Below are 15,357 nucleotides of genomic sequence, written 5' to 3'. Positions count from 1 at the left end.
TGTGTTATGTACTGTATCATGCTATAACAAACAAAGAAAATGATGCCTGCAAAAAGAATGGGTGTGGGTAAGAAAAGTGGATGCAAAACTGTATGCTTAATTGGCACAGTTAACCATTTTAAATCAGTGCATATTAAATGAGAAATATGCATATAGAGAAAACTTGGGATGCTTGGGTAATATGTTACATCCTTCAGAGTACCACACATTGGTACATATATATGAAACATGTCTAATGTAAAACATGAATTGGTAAAGGACCAATCACTGACTGATCTCTATAAAAAAATTCAATGGAAAATATGTACATAATTAACATTATTTAGTCATTATGTCATAGATCATCATAATCCAAAATTCAGTACAAAAAATAATTAAAAAAATTAGATAAAGAAAGAAGGTTTGGTATGTATACACATGTATTTCCCATTAAGTCAGGTCTTTATAAATTTCATACAATTAGAATTTTCTCTGCAGTGAATCAGATGTTTTATTGTTGTTAAACAGTGAATTGATTTTCTGCTGCTTCCTGCTACTCTCACATTTGCTTAGATGGTTAAGTCATGAACACCTAAATCTGTAGCCAATTTTGTTTGTTTAAACACCAGACTTGATCCTTTGTAGGGCTAAAACTTCTCTTTAACAGTTAAAGCTTTTGCATCCCCATGTACTGTTATCCATTGTAAATACCAGTTAGATACCTATTTGAGTGACTACAATAAGAAGAATTGTTATTGAACAATGGGTCTTTTTTTTATTGGGAATGGATCACATTATTCACTGTATGACAGTTGTCTGAAAACACTGCCAAGCCAAAAGCATGTGTTGATGGCTATTGATTTGTTTGTTTTATAAATCTGAATCCCCTTTTTTGAACATCCTTTAACTGTTAGAGTGACTTTGATGATTAGCAGTTACTTAAATTAAATGATTTATAAATTCATGTGAGAATCTTTTATTAACTTCTTCATTGTTTGGTGCTTGGTTGTGTTTGCTTTTCTGGTTCTGTTAAGCATGAGTGTTTAACTCATGCTTAAAATTTAAAAAAATATGACATGCACTTATTTTACCTGAAGTAAATTAGAATCATAGGAAAGAGAATTGTAAAAAATATGGTTCCTCTATTTACACTCCATAAATTTTAAGTATATGGACTTGAGCATTAAAAGATGCATTCAATACCTAATCTCCTTAATCCAGGCTCATACATGGCCCTAAGAAATCTTTGCCATACAAGGGTCTGATAGACTGTTTTATTACTCACAGTTACTCTTAGAAGGCATTTCAGTAACACTTTTTAGAAGCAGAACTATAAAGACAATTCTCTTTTTCAAAATTTTTCTACACATATATTTTCTGCAGTAATTTAAGCCAAAATGATAATGAAAACATAAAAGGATAACATTTAATAACATTACTGATGCAGGAGGTGTGTCCCAATCAGCCAACGAAAATGTCTAGCTTTAGGTGAATTATGATGGTGTTTTTAACATCACAATGTACTGGAAGGTCTGGGTCTGTGCATTTTGTTAGGAGTAATCAGTACAACAAATAACATAAACCCAGATATGCCAGCACATTATGTGATGGCACATCAGGTTCTGTGTTGTTTGCAGTTGGATTTTACTTGTAAGCAAGTATATGCAGTACCCAAGCAACCAGGAATCCAAAATCATAAAACCTTTATTTTGGCATGAAAGGTTTCAGAACTCGTATAGAAATGCTGACATGGTCTACTGCATTGACTGTTAAGAAGAAAGGGTGTGTCAGGAGCCATAGAATAGAGAGTTAGCTTTATGAGAAAATGCAATCTGATTACATAAAATGTGTTTTGGAAACCTTGAATTCTGTCATTCAACTTTTGACATGCACAAAAAGTTTCTTTGAGAAAAAGTCTCCAGTGCTTCAGATTTTTGGGCAGCTTCTATTCTGTATATTGGTTCTTTAAAAATTAACCTATCCACCCCTTCAAAGGAAAAGAAAATTTTGGTCAAATGAATGTTGTTTACTTGTGTATACCATTATATTTGATTCCATTTCATAGTGGTAATTGTGTAATTGAAATTTTGGCAGTATTCTTGAAAAAATTTATCCCCAAAAATCATTTTTCAAGAAATTGTAAGATTCTACCTTAGGTTTGAATCCAAGTGAGTCATGTGTCAAGCAACATAAAATTAATGAACAAGTGTTAATCTAAATCAGAAGGGTTATCTCTTATGGGCTGTTGCAGAAAGTAATGTTGTACAGTGGGAGTCAAAGGAAACTTGTTTGTGAGTATGTGTGTGGTGAGCGTCTATGGACTCTTGTTTGTAATTATGTGTGTGGTGAGAGTCTATGGACTCTTGTTTGTGATTATGTGTGTGGTGGGAGTCTATGGACTCTTGTTTGTAATTATATATATGGGGCACTTGTTTGTAATTATAAATATACTGTGGGAATCTATTTCAGGATATACTTTGTTGACCAGCCCAATAAAAATTTTAAGGGTGGTGGGTCTCAGAAAAGGTACCCTCTGACCCACATACCTCTATTTCTAGAACAGCCTTGAGACAGTTTAGACCATGTGTAAAATATATGCACATTTTTTAAAAAAATTCTCTGGCCAAGAATATTACATTTTTAATAGAATTCATCAACTATTATCTCACTCTGTGTATTCGCTTGCAGGAAATACGTGGCCAGATTTTGGACCCTATACCTCCTGACCTTGAAAAAGAACCTCTTCCAAAAAATTTTACTTTGGGACAGAGACAGTAAGTGATGGCTTTATTATAAGTCATAATATTGAATTTGAGTTTTTTCATGCAAAATGAAAATAATCAGTTGATTAGCAGTGTTTCAGGTTTGTTTTGTTAGTTATTGTTTGATTATTGTAAGGCAGTTATGATGTTGTTTATGTTGATGGAAATGGTGGATGTGATAGCACCCTAGAAATAAAGCAGCCTTGAAAATAAGTCATCCAGTTCCTTGACATTTTTAGCTTTTAAAAAAAATCGGCCTTGAAAATAATCCTCAGTATAGGTTATATGTTGGTTGTAAAGAAGGTAAATGTGTTGAAGAGAAAATATCAGTTCGAATAGTTTTAAGTGACCTTATCTGTCAATGTCAAATTGAGAAGTTATTTATGCATACTAAAACAATATCATTTTGTTTGCTAGTTTGACATCAAAATTAACCTTCCAAGTAAGCTGTCTTTGAAAATAAGTTGAACAGAAATTAGTAATAATTATATTAGCCACAGCTTAGTTTCAGTTGTGTTAGGCAGTAGTTCCCAACCTTTTTTGCTGTGACCCTAAATTGACCACCAGCAGTAGGCTTTGGACCCTCTGGCTTTTTTCAGCACCAGATGAGCAAAACAAAATTGGTCCTGGTAACCCTTCATAACCAACTGAGGACCCACCATAACCCAGATTTGGGTTGCAACCTGAAGTTCAGAACTGATGGTGAAGGATATATCACACCAAATTACAGCTTGAATGCAATATCAGTTTTAAATTCATAGAATCTCACATCAATAAGTGTTATCTGGCACCCTTAAATACAGTAGTCCCCCTCATGAATGGCTCCCCTGACCAGAAGCCACCCACTCTTTACGGCCAGAATTCCTGATGAGTTTGTGTTTAAAAGTGCCCCTTAAGAAAGGCCACACCTCTAACACGACCAGCAGTCAACATATTAGTGCACAGTTGTAAAATTAACCCCTCACAAGTGGCCACATTTTATTATTAATATATGCCCAGAACTAGTATTTAATTATGGTAAGGTAAGTAATCTGGTTATCTTTCCTGATGTCAGGTTCTGGATGTCAGATTTTTGTTACTGAAAAAAGTGTTAGTTACAGTACATGTACCACTAAGGTTAATATTATATCATTAATGCCAGTGTTTGCAGGAAATGTGGTCAGCAATGTTTTGATAGAGCTTTGGGCTTCACACGGCAGATATCTTTATTTTAAATTGACGATTATAATCGACGTAATTGTCAAGATCATAACATGGTCATATAGGCTAAAAATAGATTTTGTGGATTAACACATACACACAGAAACAATCACCTTCAAACAAAACAGGGTACCAGACAAAGACTGAAAAATCACATGACAGTACATGTATCATTTCCTTTATAACAAGAATTGTCATGTACAAAGGTTTCGTCTGCAAAATTAAATTGCAGTACTGTACAATTAGCAACATAGGAATAAATATTTACAAAACTTTAATATGTCGTCGCGTAAACAAAGAAATAATACTTTAGAAGAAAAATTTAAAGTTATTCAACTTGACCACAATGGGGAAAGTTCACCTGCAGAAATATTTTATGTTGGGAAGACTCAGATAAACAAGATCTTTAAAGATAAGGAGAATATTATCTAGCAATGAGAAAATGGATTAAACGGAAAGAGAAAAATTTTAAATATGAAACAGCTATGTACCAGGATTTAAATAACGTTTTTCAGTGGTTTTGTAATGCGCATGCCAACAATATCCCACTCACATTTCACAACTAAGAATTAGAACTATTAATTTATGTTACTTGAAATACCTCTGTTTTTAAGTCAAGAAAAACATTTTAATAATTAATGCTTCTTTTAAAGGAAGAATTTAACTGCTTTAAGTTACATTTAGCTTTCCTACTGTATACACATATACGTACACATCTCACAAATATAGTCCCCCTCTGGAAAAGCCAACTGTCTTACAAGGCCACTTTCCTGGTGCAGAAAGGGTGGCCATATAAGAGGGGGACCACTGTATATGGAATCTCACTCTGTCAGTAAATGTTATCTGGCATTTGTTTGAAGTGGATTATGTGGAGGGATTCTGCCACTGAGAAGATTATAATTATTATGCACACAGTTTTAAAGAATATATACTATACTTTTACTTGATGCAGTATTTTCATGTTTTCATTCCAGACCCTGTATTTTACTTTTGGATTCTCTTCCTGGACCTTCCAGAACCAGAATTGTGTCAATTTTGAAGGAGTAAGTGTAGTACAGTGATCCTTTAACATATTGAACACCGGTATACCAGAAATTCACTTTAAAGGACTACAGCATTACCATAATACAAAACAAATTCATCTGATGTCTTTATAGGTGACATTCAGTTTATGCCATAGATGTATTCTGAGGTTACGGCATAAATAGAATGTAACAGCTCTCTCTCAGAGGGATGTCTTTACAGGTGACATTCAGTTTATGCCATAGATGTATTCTGAGGTTATGACATAAATAGAATGTAACTGCTTTCTCTCAGAGGGATGTCTTTACAGGTGACATTCAGTTTATGCCATAGATGTATTCTGAGGTTACAGCATAAATAGAATGTAACAGCTCTCTCTCAGAGGGATGTCTTTACAGGTGACATTCAGTTTATGCCATAGATATATTCTGAGGTTATGGCATAAATAGAATGTAACTGCTCTCTCTCAGAGGGATGTCTTTACATGTGACATTCAGTTTATGCCATATATGTATTCTGAGGTTATAGCATAAATAGAATGTAACTGCTATCTCTCAGAGGGATGTCTTCACAGGTGACATTCGGTTTATGCCATAGATGTATTCTGAGGTTATGGCATAACTAGAATGTAACTGCTCTCTCTCAGAGGGACGAGATGCACTTACATGCATGTACATGAGCTGCATGTGACCTGCAGAACTTGGCACCAGAGATTGCTTAAAAATGAATGCAGTGGTACAAATTGAATGTGATTTCTATAAGTTTGTTTTCATCGTAGTATAGAATATATTTCTGAAAAGATATGTCTTTAAAGTCCTTATTGCTATCAAAGTAGCATGCATTAATGATAAGATCAACTCAGAAATAAAGTCTATGCTTTTCATGTCTAACCATCCATATTGTAGTGCATTTAAAACCCAATTTTCACAGAAATAAAATGAATTCACTATTGTTCATGGAATACAAATGGAAGTATTACATGCATCTAATATGAAGAGTTCACTATTACTTATGGAATGCCAATGGAAATACTACATGTATCTAACACTGAATTCACTATTTTTAGTGGAGTACCAATGTTGGTACATTTTGTGCATGATACAAATATAAATTTACGTATTGAACATTCATCCACAGAGCCATAGATAATAATTTCATAAATTTGATATTTTTTCCCCCGATTTAGAACTAATTGCATTTGTATATGCCTGCCACATGGCTGACACTATTTGGTAATGATGTTGTCGGTTCTGCCATCTGTTACCAATTTTGTTAACATTATCTTAAGTTGTACACAGTCTACAGTGGATGGCTTGTATATTTGGAAAGGAAGAGCCCTATCAATTTTGGCTCAAAAAGGTCAAAAGTCAGTGTCACTGGGATGAAAAGAAGAAAAATGTTTTATGCACAATAACATTAGTTCTGATCCACATACTTGGACCAAACTTTGTATGACATGCATTGGGGTAGAGAAAAGGCCTGTCAAATTTAGGGTTTAAAGGTAAAAGGCCAAGGTTAATATAACTGAGAGGAGAAAACTTTTTTCCCCCACTGTAACATTAGTTCTACATCATAGAATTCTGCACAACAAATTAAGATTTAAATAGAAGACTATTAAACATGGGATGGACATATGATGTATCATTCATAGCATTTTAAATTTAACGGAGTTAACACAGCAAAACATAGAACTTGTGTGACTAGACTTAGTCTTAATCCTCAGGAGGTTAATTATGCAGTTTTTAATGCATTAAATGGATTAGTGACTAGGACTAGTTCAGGGTGCATTTTGTCATTGAGCCCTGTTCATCAAACACAAAAGAATGTAATTACCTTTGCAGCATTTGCAGTTTTGTACAGTTTGCAGTGTTGTATGAAATGAGTTCCCTTTCAAACACTTCAAAATAGGACTAATTCCCTTTACACATTATTATCTTCAGGTATCTACAGGTAGAGTGGCATGTGAAGAAGAAGGGAGAATACAATAGGGAGAGATTAAGGGGTAGTGTTCCTAAAGTGCCACAACAGACCAACTTCAGTGACTGTGGGGTCTTTGTGCTGCAGTATGTGGAAAGCTTCTTTGAGGTGAGAGGATTAACTCTCTGTTTTTATTTCTTTGTTACCAAGGCACATAATTTTAGTTCTGATAAATATAAGATAAGCTTCATTTGGGTAAAAATCTGAATCTATATAATTTCTGTCCCCTAAGTTTGTGTATTTAGTACATTTTCCTGTGTAAATGAAATTAAGGATTTGCAATTTGGATAGGAGTATAGAAAATTAAGACTTGTTTGCCTTGGGCAAACATCTCAGAAAGCAAAACAGTGCCCACAGTGCTGTCTGTTGATTATCATCCATCAATTGTTTAGCTTTATCAGTCTGTTAGCACAAGTGGGCTATCACTACTTCTTATTGCCTTTAAATATTGTACACATTTATCCGAAGGTCTAGTTGGTCCAGAATGAACAGACATCCAATATGGCCACCACAGCAGCCATCTTAAAAAATCTTTTCACTACTCCTCCATGATCAATGGTCGTATCATTCATAGGGTTTTCACTAAAAGACTTCTTAGGATATTTAAATGAAATCTGACAACCAATCATCACCACAGCCATCTTTAAAATCCTGTTATTACTACTCTTTCTGAATGGAAAGCCATATTAATGTGGGGCTTTCACCAGAAGGCTCCTTACATCTGGTTTGTCCTAAATGAAAATGGTGAAAATCTTGTCACTACTCATCCTGAATTTATGGTGATATTAATATGGGGGGGGGGTCACAACAAGATTTTGTATAGTGTTTAGTTGGGCCTAAATGTAAAGGGTGCTGATGTGATGTCCAATATGGCCACCAAAGCTGCCATCATGAAAATCCTGATGCTCTTCCACCTGAAAGGATAGTCATATCAGCACGGGGTTTTTACCAGAAGACTCGATACAATATCATGTAGGTCGAGAATGAAACTTTCTGCTCAGACATCCAATATGGCCATCTTTAAATTCTTGTTATTGCTGCATGTGAATGTGTGGTTATATCAGCTGAGGGTTTTCACTGTAAGAATTTGTATGATGTCTATTTGGATTTTAATGAAAATGGTGCCAATCTCACATATAATGTAGCTGCCATGGCAGCCATTTTGAAAATCTTGTTATTGCTTCTCCTCTTGAACTGAACAACAGAATGGGGTTTTGACCAGAAGTCTTCTGATGATACTGGTTGATACTAGATGAAAATAGTACCAATTTGATAACCAGTTTCAAAACCATAGCATCTGTTTTAAAAATCTTGTTATTGCAACTCCTCAGTAGAAAGTCATGTTGATATGGGGGTTTTAACCAATGACTAAATCTGATCTATCGTTATTCCCGAATGAATATGACCTTAAATATGGCTGTCAGAATGAACACGTTGGAAATTGTGTCGCTAATTCTCCTAAGTGGATGGTCATATCAACATGGGATTTTCAACAAAGACATCTAATGGTATCAAGATTTTTGTAAATGAAAATGGTACCAATCTTACAGTCAGTATGACTACCACAGAGGCTGATCTGAAAATTTTACCACTTAAGATTATCAGAGATGGTTTCAGCAATCAGCAGTTAAAAAGAAGGAATGGTTCCTGTTTGACATAAAAAAAATTGTATGTGCAGAGAAAAATTAAGTTCAGTAGTACAGCTTACATTTGCTTGATTGTTGACAGGGGTAATTTTACTTTATCATTCATCAAACAAGTTGATTGGTTTGAAATAGGCTAATTGATTTGAATTTAAGCTTATGAGCTTTGCATAGATATTAATACATAATAAGCATGCTTGACATATTATGCTTTCCAATTTCAGGATCCCATTCAGGATTTTACAATTCCGATCAGAGGATTGCAAAATTGGTTTCCCCTTGAACGAGTGGACAGAAAAAGAACAGAAATCCGAAATTTAATTCTTTCTTTGAAAGATGAATATGAAGCTGCTCAGGCCAAGGGCTCCTAGCAAAGAGCACCAAAATAAGTATCGTCAGATTGGATATATTGATCCTGTGTTCTAGCATGAACATGTTAAAATAGGTCAGACTTTCTTATCTAGAAGTGATGATTACTTGAAGGTGCTTGTACTTGTGATGGAAATGAAAAATAATGTTGATGGATTTATCATAGATGCCTGAAAACATGATTCAGGTGAAGAAAATATATGGTATTCGCAACGTGGTAAACAGAATGAGAGAGTGTTTATCATCTCCACAAAAGCAAATAATGTGATAGAGTGTTATACATGCTTTGAATCAGACTGCAATGTTTCTCATCCTCAGAGAAATTTTCATTCTTGGATACTGTACAGTGTGAACAGGCTGTATTTAGAGATATCAAGAAGAGTACCAGAATCTCTGGTAAAAAAAAAATTCTCAGTTCTCAATTTGTCAGAAGACTAGTGTTATGGAGTTATCAAGAAAATAGTAGACAAATGAATTTTTTAAAGGACTTAAATGAAGGTATGATATTAAAGTTAGTCACAGTATCTGTGCACAACAGTATGTTTTGGCTGCATTGTGATGCATTTGCTTGTCATGTTGTTGAATAACAGGGATTTTAAAAAGAGCAAAAAATCAACTTGAGCAGTCAGGCAAGTACTACAGATATTACTCACCGAGAATAAACTCTTAACCATCCTGTTATTATAGAAATAGAACAGTTGATAATATTAGCAACCTAAATTGACTGTATGAATGGTTGTTTTCCGGAACTTGTTCTTTGACCCTTCTAACACCATTTGTAAGTAATTACAAATTGAGACCAGTCTGCACTTCATCAGCTTTGAATTTATTAGTACTGAAGAATGAGAGTGAAGTTCTTGTATGAGCCTGATCAAAACAAATGGAAAACAAACTTCTGGTAGAAATAAAAATGTATGGATTTTCAATGGACACTGTCTGCAAAATGCTTGACTTGACATCATTTTCAGGAAAGTAATACTGGTCATCCCGGAATCAGCACATGCCCTATTGGGCCTATGAATGGAAAATTAAAATGATTGACCAAAATTTTCCTTAGTTATTTTGAGTTGGGTGAGTGAATGCTCAACCCCTGTATCAGAACAGAGCTACAGTGAAGCACATTGTTGCTTTACCATCATTGTCCTGTTTCAAAAATGCATAATTATGTTGGTTGCTAAAGGAGCAGTTACACACGTTATATAGCTACCTCTGGTAAGTGAGAAAAATGATCTCCAAAGACCGTTGTTTAACAGAAGTTTATGCCTATAACATTTAGACTGTAGATTGCTTAATATAGAAATCGTTCATACAACTTTGAAAAATCAATAAATCTCAGAGGTTGCCCAGAATTGGAAAAAAGTTTGTTTATGCTTGAAAACTCCTTCAGTTTTGTCTAAAACTCCTTGAATTTATCTATGAATGCAAAACATTGAAACAAAACAAAATATATAGCTTTTTAATGTAGGATTCATTGTCATTTATGTATTACTCAAAAATAATAAAATGGGGTAAAGTTTTAGTATATGACATGACAAAACATTGATAATTAACAAAGTAAAATACATAGAAGGTTCAATTTCTGTAAGACAGAAGTTTCAATTAAAACATTTGGAAGGTCTTGAAAACTGTTAAAACATTATCGACTGATTTATAAAACATGACAGGCAACCTTTGAAGTGGATTTTTTTGCATCAATATAAACTTTGATCTTAGTTTGTATGAAATGTAATTGGATGTAGCATCATATGTTCTTTAGAGGTTGCATAATAGTAAATTGTGAAGAACATCAGGTATTAAAATCAAATTTAGCATGCAGCACAGCATCAAGAAAGTTTGGTTAAAACCTTTTTCTGTAAAAATTTGACTGAATTATGACCCTTGTTATATCAGACCATTTACATTTGAAGGACTGTATGGAATTCAACCAAAATTTGGTATTGGCCTTAATAGAAATACTGTTTATTTGTCAGAATTTCATTGCGTTATGGTCACTTTGTAACCTGGAGTCTTTAATCAATTACATCAATAGAAGGGGCATCTGTGTCATCTGGGCACATTTGTAGTTCATCTGCAATGGTAATGGGCATCAAAGGAATTTGTACTGTTTATGGAATTGAAGGAACTTATCGACTGAATTGATTATTCTTGCAACAACTTTTTTTTACTCTCCCTACCCCACTCTAGAAGATGTGGGAGTTGTAGTTGCTCAGTTGGTAGAGTGTCAGACTAATAATCCAGAGGGTTTAATGCCCACTCAGGCCAGGTGGTCAGCTGCCTCTGTTTCCTTGGGATTGTTATCTGGCTCCCATTTCTTTGGTGTGATATGCCCAAATAATGTGTTAAAAATGCTGTTAAGAAAAAAACAAAAGAAAAAAAAAAAACAAACTTTAACTATTAAAGGTTTCTTATTTTTAATGTTTTGTTCTCATTTTTTTCCACACATTTTTAAAAAAAAGTTTAAAGATACAATTGGGGGCAATGTACATCTGAGATAATTTATGAGTGAAAATGCCCAATTTTTTTCTTCTTCTTCTGATTACATGAATGGTTCAGAACTGCATTATTTGTATTAACTAAGTACTGATATATACCGTCATTATATCTTGTATAATTTTAACATCAGGACTGGATTCAGTAAGAAATTGCATTACCTGAACTACATGATGCTACTGTTACCATATATACTCACTTTTAAGTCGAGTCAAACTGCAAACAACAAAGATCCTGATCTGATCTGCCATAGCATAGTGTGCCTGCAGATCAGGGTCTGTGTTGTTTGTTCTTCTGATTACTCCTAAGAAACTGCACAGACCCATATCTGTTGGCGAATTATGTAACAGCAGATCTGGGTCTGTGCAGTTTGCAGTTGGACTAAACTTATAAGCAAGTACATATGGTAGCTGCATTTGACAGGCTATTGGCAATACAGACAAATGCATGACAAAGGAGAGGTTGAGCACCACAAACAAATGTGAAATTCATTTCACTCACACATTTGCTTCAGAACACAATTTTAGAAAGGTTTGGAAGGCAAGATGTGTCATTAATATGCAGTTTCCTCAACCAGGAATAATGGCACATTTACCAAAAGCTGTTTGCTTGATTTCAACCTGATGTTTTTTTTTTTTTGCATAAAAGGAAGTAATGCATTTTTCAACTGCTGAAAAAGTCAGTACTGGTTCGATGACCGTTTTAGTTCAGTGTTGAAAATTTTTAGACCAAGAAGACTCCTCATTGTACAGGAAAGCACAAAAATGCTCATCAGAATTTTAAGAGTGATCACTTGAAAGGTGAACCGCATTTCAGTTAAATACTGAATTTAATGCTTGAAGAATCTTTTAAACCTATTAAGGGCATAATTATGTTAATATAATTTTCTTCTTTGCAGACATGCTAAGCATTTTGTTTGACGGAGCATGTGTAAAAGGTTTGACAGCACATTACAGCACCAATGATGCGTTAAAAAGCTTCAACAAAGTAATTCAAGTCTCGTCTTTTGAGGATTTGTTCAGTATTTAAAGCCTACCTGGATTGAAATGGTACAAGCTTTCAAGCTTGTGCAAAGGAGACTGAATTGATGGAATAGCCAATCATCAGGGGAGAAAATGTAGTTTAAATTAAAGCAAGGGAAGAGTCTTCACAAGCTCATGATCAAAGCATTGCTGAAGATGACTGCTGCTCACAGAAAAGTAACAGATGTATCTTTTCCCACTAATGAGGCTGAAAAATAAAGAGATATTGCAGAAGTTGGTGAACGAGTCCATTACTTGAGCATTGGAATGGGATTGGTTCAGTGTGCTTGGTAGCTTTTCATCTCCCATTTGGATATATCTTGATTCTGGAAACTTTTCCTTGCTAATTATGGATACTGCATTTCAAATGCATTTTGCATCGACTTCAACTAACAGATCTAGATTAATCAGCACCTTATGCAGTCTCAGTGGGGTCTTGGTCATTTTCATTTTGGTGGCATAGAGACAAATTTCTGCGGAAGTTTTTAAAATAAATTTACAGTTTTAATGGAATTACTACAATATTGTACACGTGACCAATTGAAAACTGTACGCAGTTGTCTCATTCATCAGATAAAATATACAATGTGCCTGTTTAATTTCTTGGAGATGCACTCACCATACTGTCCTTTTTATTTTTGAAATGAGAAAAAACTTATTGGGAACATATATTGCCATACTTTTTCTTGATCCTGCAGATACTTTCTGAAGTAATGTTTTTTTTTTATTATCAAACCCATGCTAGTGGGAATCAAGATGTAGCAGTTGCATCTACAACAGCAGTATCTTCAGTTGATCGGTTTGATTCAAGGTTTCCATTTGCTTACATTTCCTAAATTTCTTAATGGATTTTCTTCATACTTTGGGTGAATCATTATAAAGCCAAGACACTTAAATTCTGCAACATGCTTATTCATGGACTTTACATGCAGATCCTGACCATGTCACAACAGATAAATTGAAGGGGAAAAATATATTTTGAACTAGTGAAAATTATTTTGTATCACCTTTCTTTGAGGAATGTTTTGTACATAGTGATGCTGATGTTGGAAGTGGTGGCATCAACTCTATTTTAGTTTTTGCACAAGCCACTGTTTGAACTTCATTTCAGTCAGAACTTTTATGAATAAAAACAGCTGATTTTCTGAATCAGTCAGTAATTTGATTGAACCATGCTTTTTTTCTCTCCCCTATTTGTACTTTAATTTTTGAGGAATTTTATATCCCAAAACTTGTAAAAGCTAAACTAGCACAAAGGTAACTGTGAACACTACATAAGCAGCATATAAATGTTTTAATGCATTCTATGGACACAAACATTTAAGCATTTGTCTAAAGTTGTCAGTATATGTTATAAATACAGTCCCTATTGCATACTGGCACATTTAATTAATATAAACGAAGTTCCAGATGTTGTATGTTTGAATGATAGCACTTGCTCACTGTGAGATCACATAGTTAAATAGAGCTATACAATGAAATGTACAATGAATCGCTGTTAGTCATTATTTGTTCCATTCAAATCGGTAAGATTCACGTCTTGGTGAGGATGACATTCTGGTAACATCAATGTCTGCGTGGGTTTGAGTCGCGGGTTCGGCCTATGTTGGTATGTGAGAAAGCTTGTCAGTAGCTTCTCGTGGGTCGGTAGTTCTTTCTGGGGTTTTCCCGGGTTCTTCCTCCAACATTAATACTGGCCGCCATGTATAGCCTATCTTGTGCTGAAAAATGGTGTTAAACCCTACAACAACAACAACAACAACTACCTATCCCTTCATGTCTTTTTATATATAAACTACCTATCCCTTCATGTCTTTTTATAGATAATTTTGACTACTGACATACAGTTGTAAGGTGCCAACTGAGATACAGAGGAACAAAAGTTTTAATAAAATGTGATTTTCTTAAAATATACCTTATCTTACTGTTTTATTCATGTTGAAATCTTATGTTTGGGGCGTGATCAAATTTTTGCAGTGTCAGCTTGCCCCAGGCAATCTGAATTTTATAAAATTTGTTAATCCCTGTGGAGATATATATATCTTTTAAACACTGACTGTAAGATTCCTTCAGGAACCACTGCAACGAGGATTATTAAAGTTCTTATGTCAATAATCAGTGATATTCAGAAAGGATTTATAAAGGGTAGTTTCATTGGAGAAAATACCAGGATATTATACAATATCATGGATCAAGTAGAAAATGAAAACAGATATGGCTTATTATTTGTTAATAGATGTTTAAAAAACCTTCAATTCAGTTAACCTGAGCTTTTTGGAAAGTCATTATTTTGTACATTTGAAATAGGACGTTGTCAAAATCCTCTTGAGCCTTATTTTTTTTATCATCGTTGTTGAGATTTTAGCTGTAGAGCAAATTGTGGCTGTATGGGGACTGATCTTTGATGAAACTGAGTATCAACTGGATCATTATACCCATGATGCTTTGAATCTTCTCGATGGATCTCTAGCATTCACTTAAAGTGACTATAACTATCTTGCAAGTCTTTTTTCTATTATCTGGACTTAATTGTAACTTAAAAATAATGGCTATTTGGATTGAAACAAAAAATTTTCCAATGAAAGAATATGTCCTATTATGGGCCAAAATCATTCTACCTTTACGCTCTCTGGCATTGAATTTTCTACAGATATACAACAAATAGTGGGAAAAAAATATAGGAAGAAGTTCATGAATGCAAAAAGGAATAAGGGCAAGCTGGACTTAAAGACATCTTTCAGTAGTTGGAAAGGTAATTGTTACAAAAATTCTTGTTCTGCCCATGTTATACATCTCAGCACTTTCAAATTCATCAGCAAAAGTTGTAGTAGAACTTAAATCATACCTTATTTAAATTTGTATGGGGTGGTAAAGTAGAGAGAATTAAACATT

The 15,357-nt window shown here is 34.2% G+C and overlaps 1 protein-coding gene across 3 annotated transcripts in view; it reads left to right on the top strand.

Moving 5' to 3' along the window:
• LOC149786241 (uncharacterized) overlaps nucleotides 1–13,635 on the top strand; it is a 111,232-nt gene extending 97,597 nt beyond the window's left edge. The window contains exons 18-22 of one of the 3 annotated variants that reach the window (XR_016424894.1): nucleotides 2,668–2,753; nucleotides 4,916–4,984; nucleotides 6,905–7,049; nucleotides 8,809–9,349; nucleotides 12,342–13,635. Coding sequence is in view for 1 of the 3 variants with exons in the window: in XM_089976613.1 (XP_089832739.1) it covers nucleotides 2,668–2,753; nucleotides 4,916–4,984; nucleotides 6,905–7,049; nucleotides 8,809–8,955 (447 nt within the window). In the remaining 2 variants the exon portion in view is untranslated. Of the gene's footprint in view, nucleotides 1–2,667; nucleotides 2,754–4,915; nucleotides 4,985–6,904; nucleotides 7,050–8,808; nucleotides 11,369–12,341 lie in introns of those variants that run through there. The other 2 variants (XR_016424893.1, XM_089976613.1) reach the window with 2 other exon arrangements.
• Nucleotides 13,636–15,357: the final 1,722 nt, after the last annotated feature.

Source organism: Sinohyriopsis cumingii, chromosome 12 (genome assembly GCF_028554795.1).
Source record: "Sinohyriopsis cumingii isolate HCF-2022 chromosome 12, ASM2855479v2, whole genome shotgun sequence".
NCBI lineage: Eukaryota > Metazoa > Mollusca > Bivalvia > Unionida > Unionidae > Sinohyriopsis > Sinohyriopsis cumingii.
The sequence above is the reverse complement of the archived record's forward strand: the minus strand, read 5'-3'. Positions and strand labels throughout refer to the sequence as shown.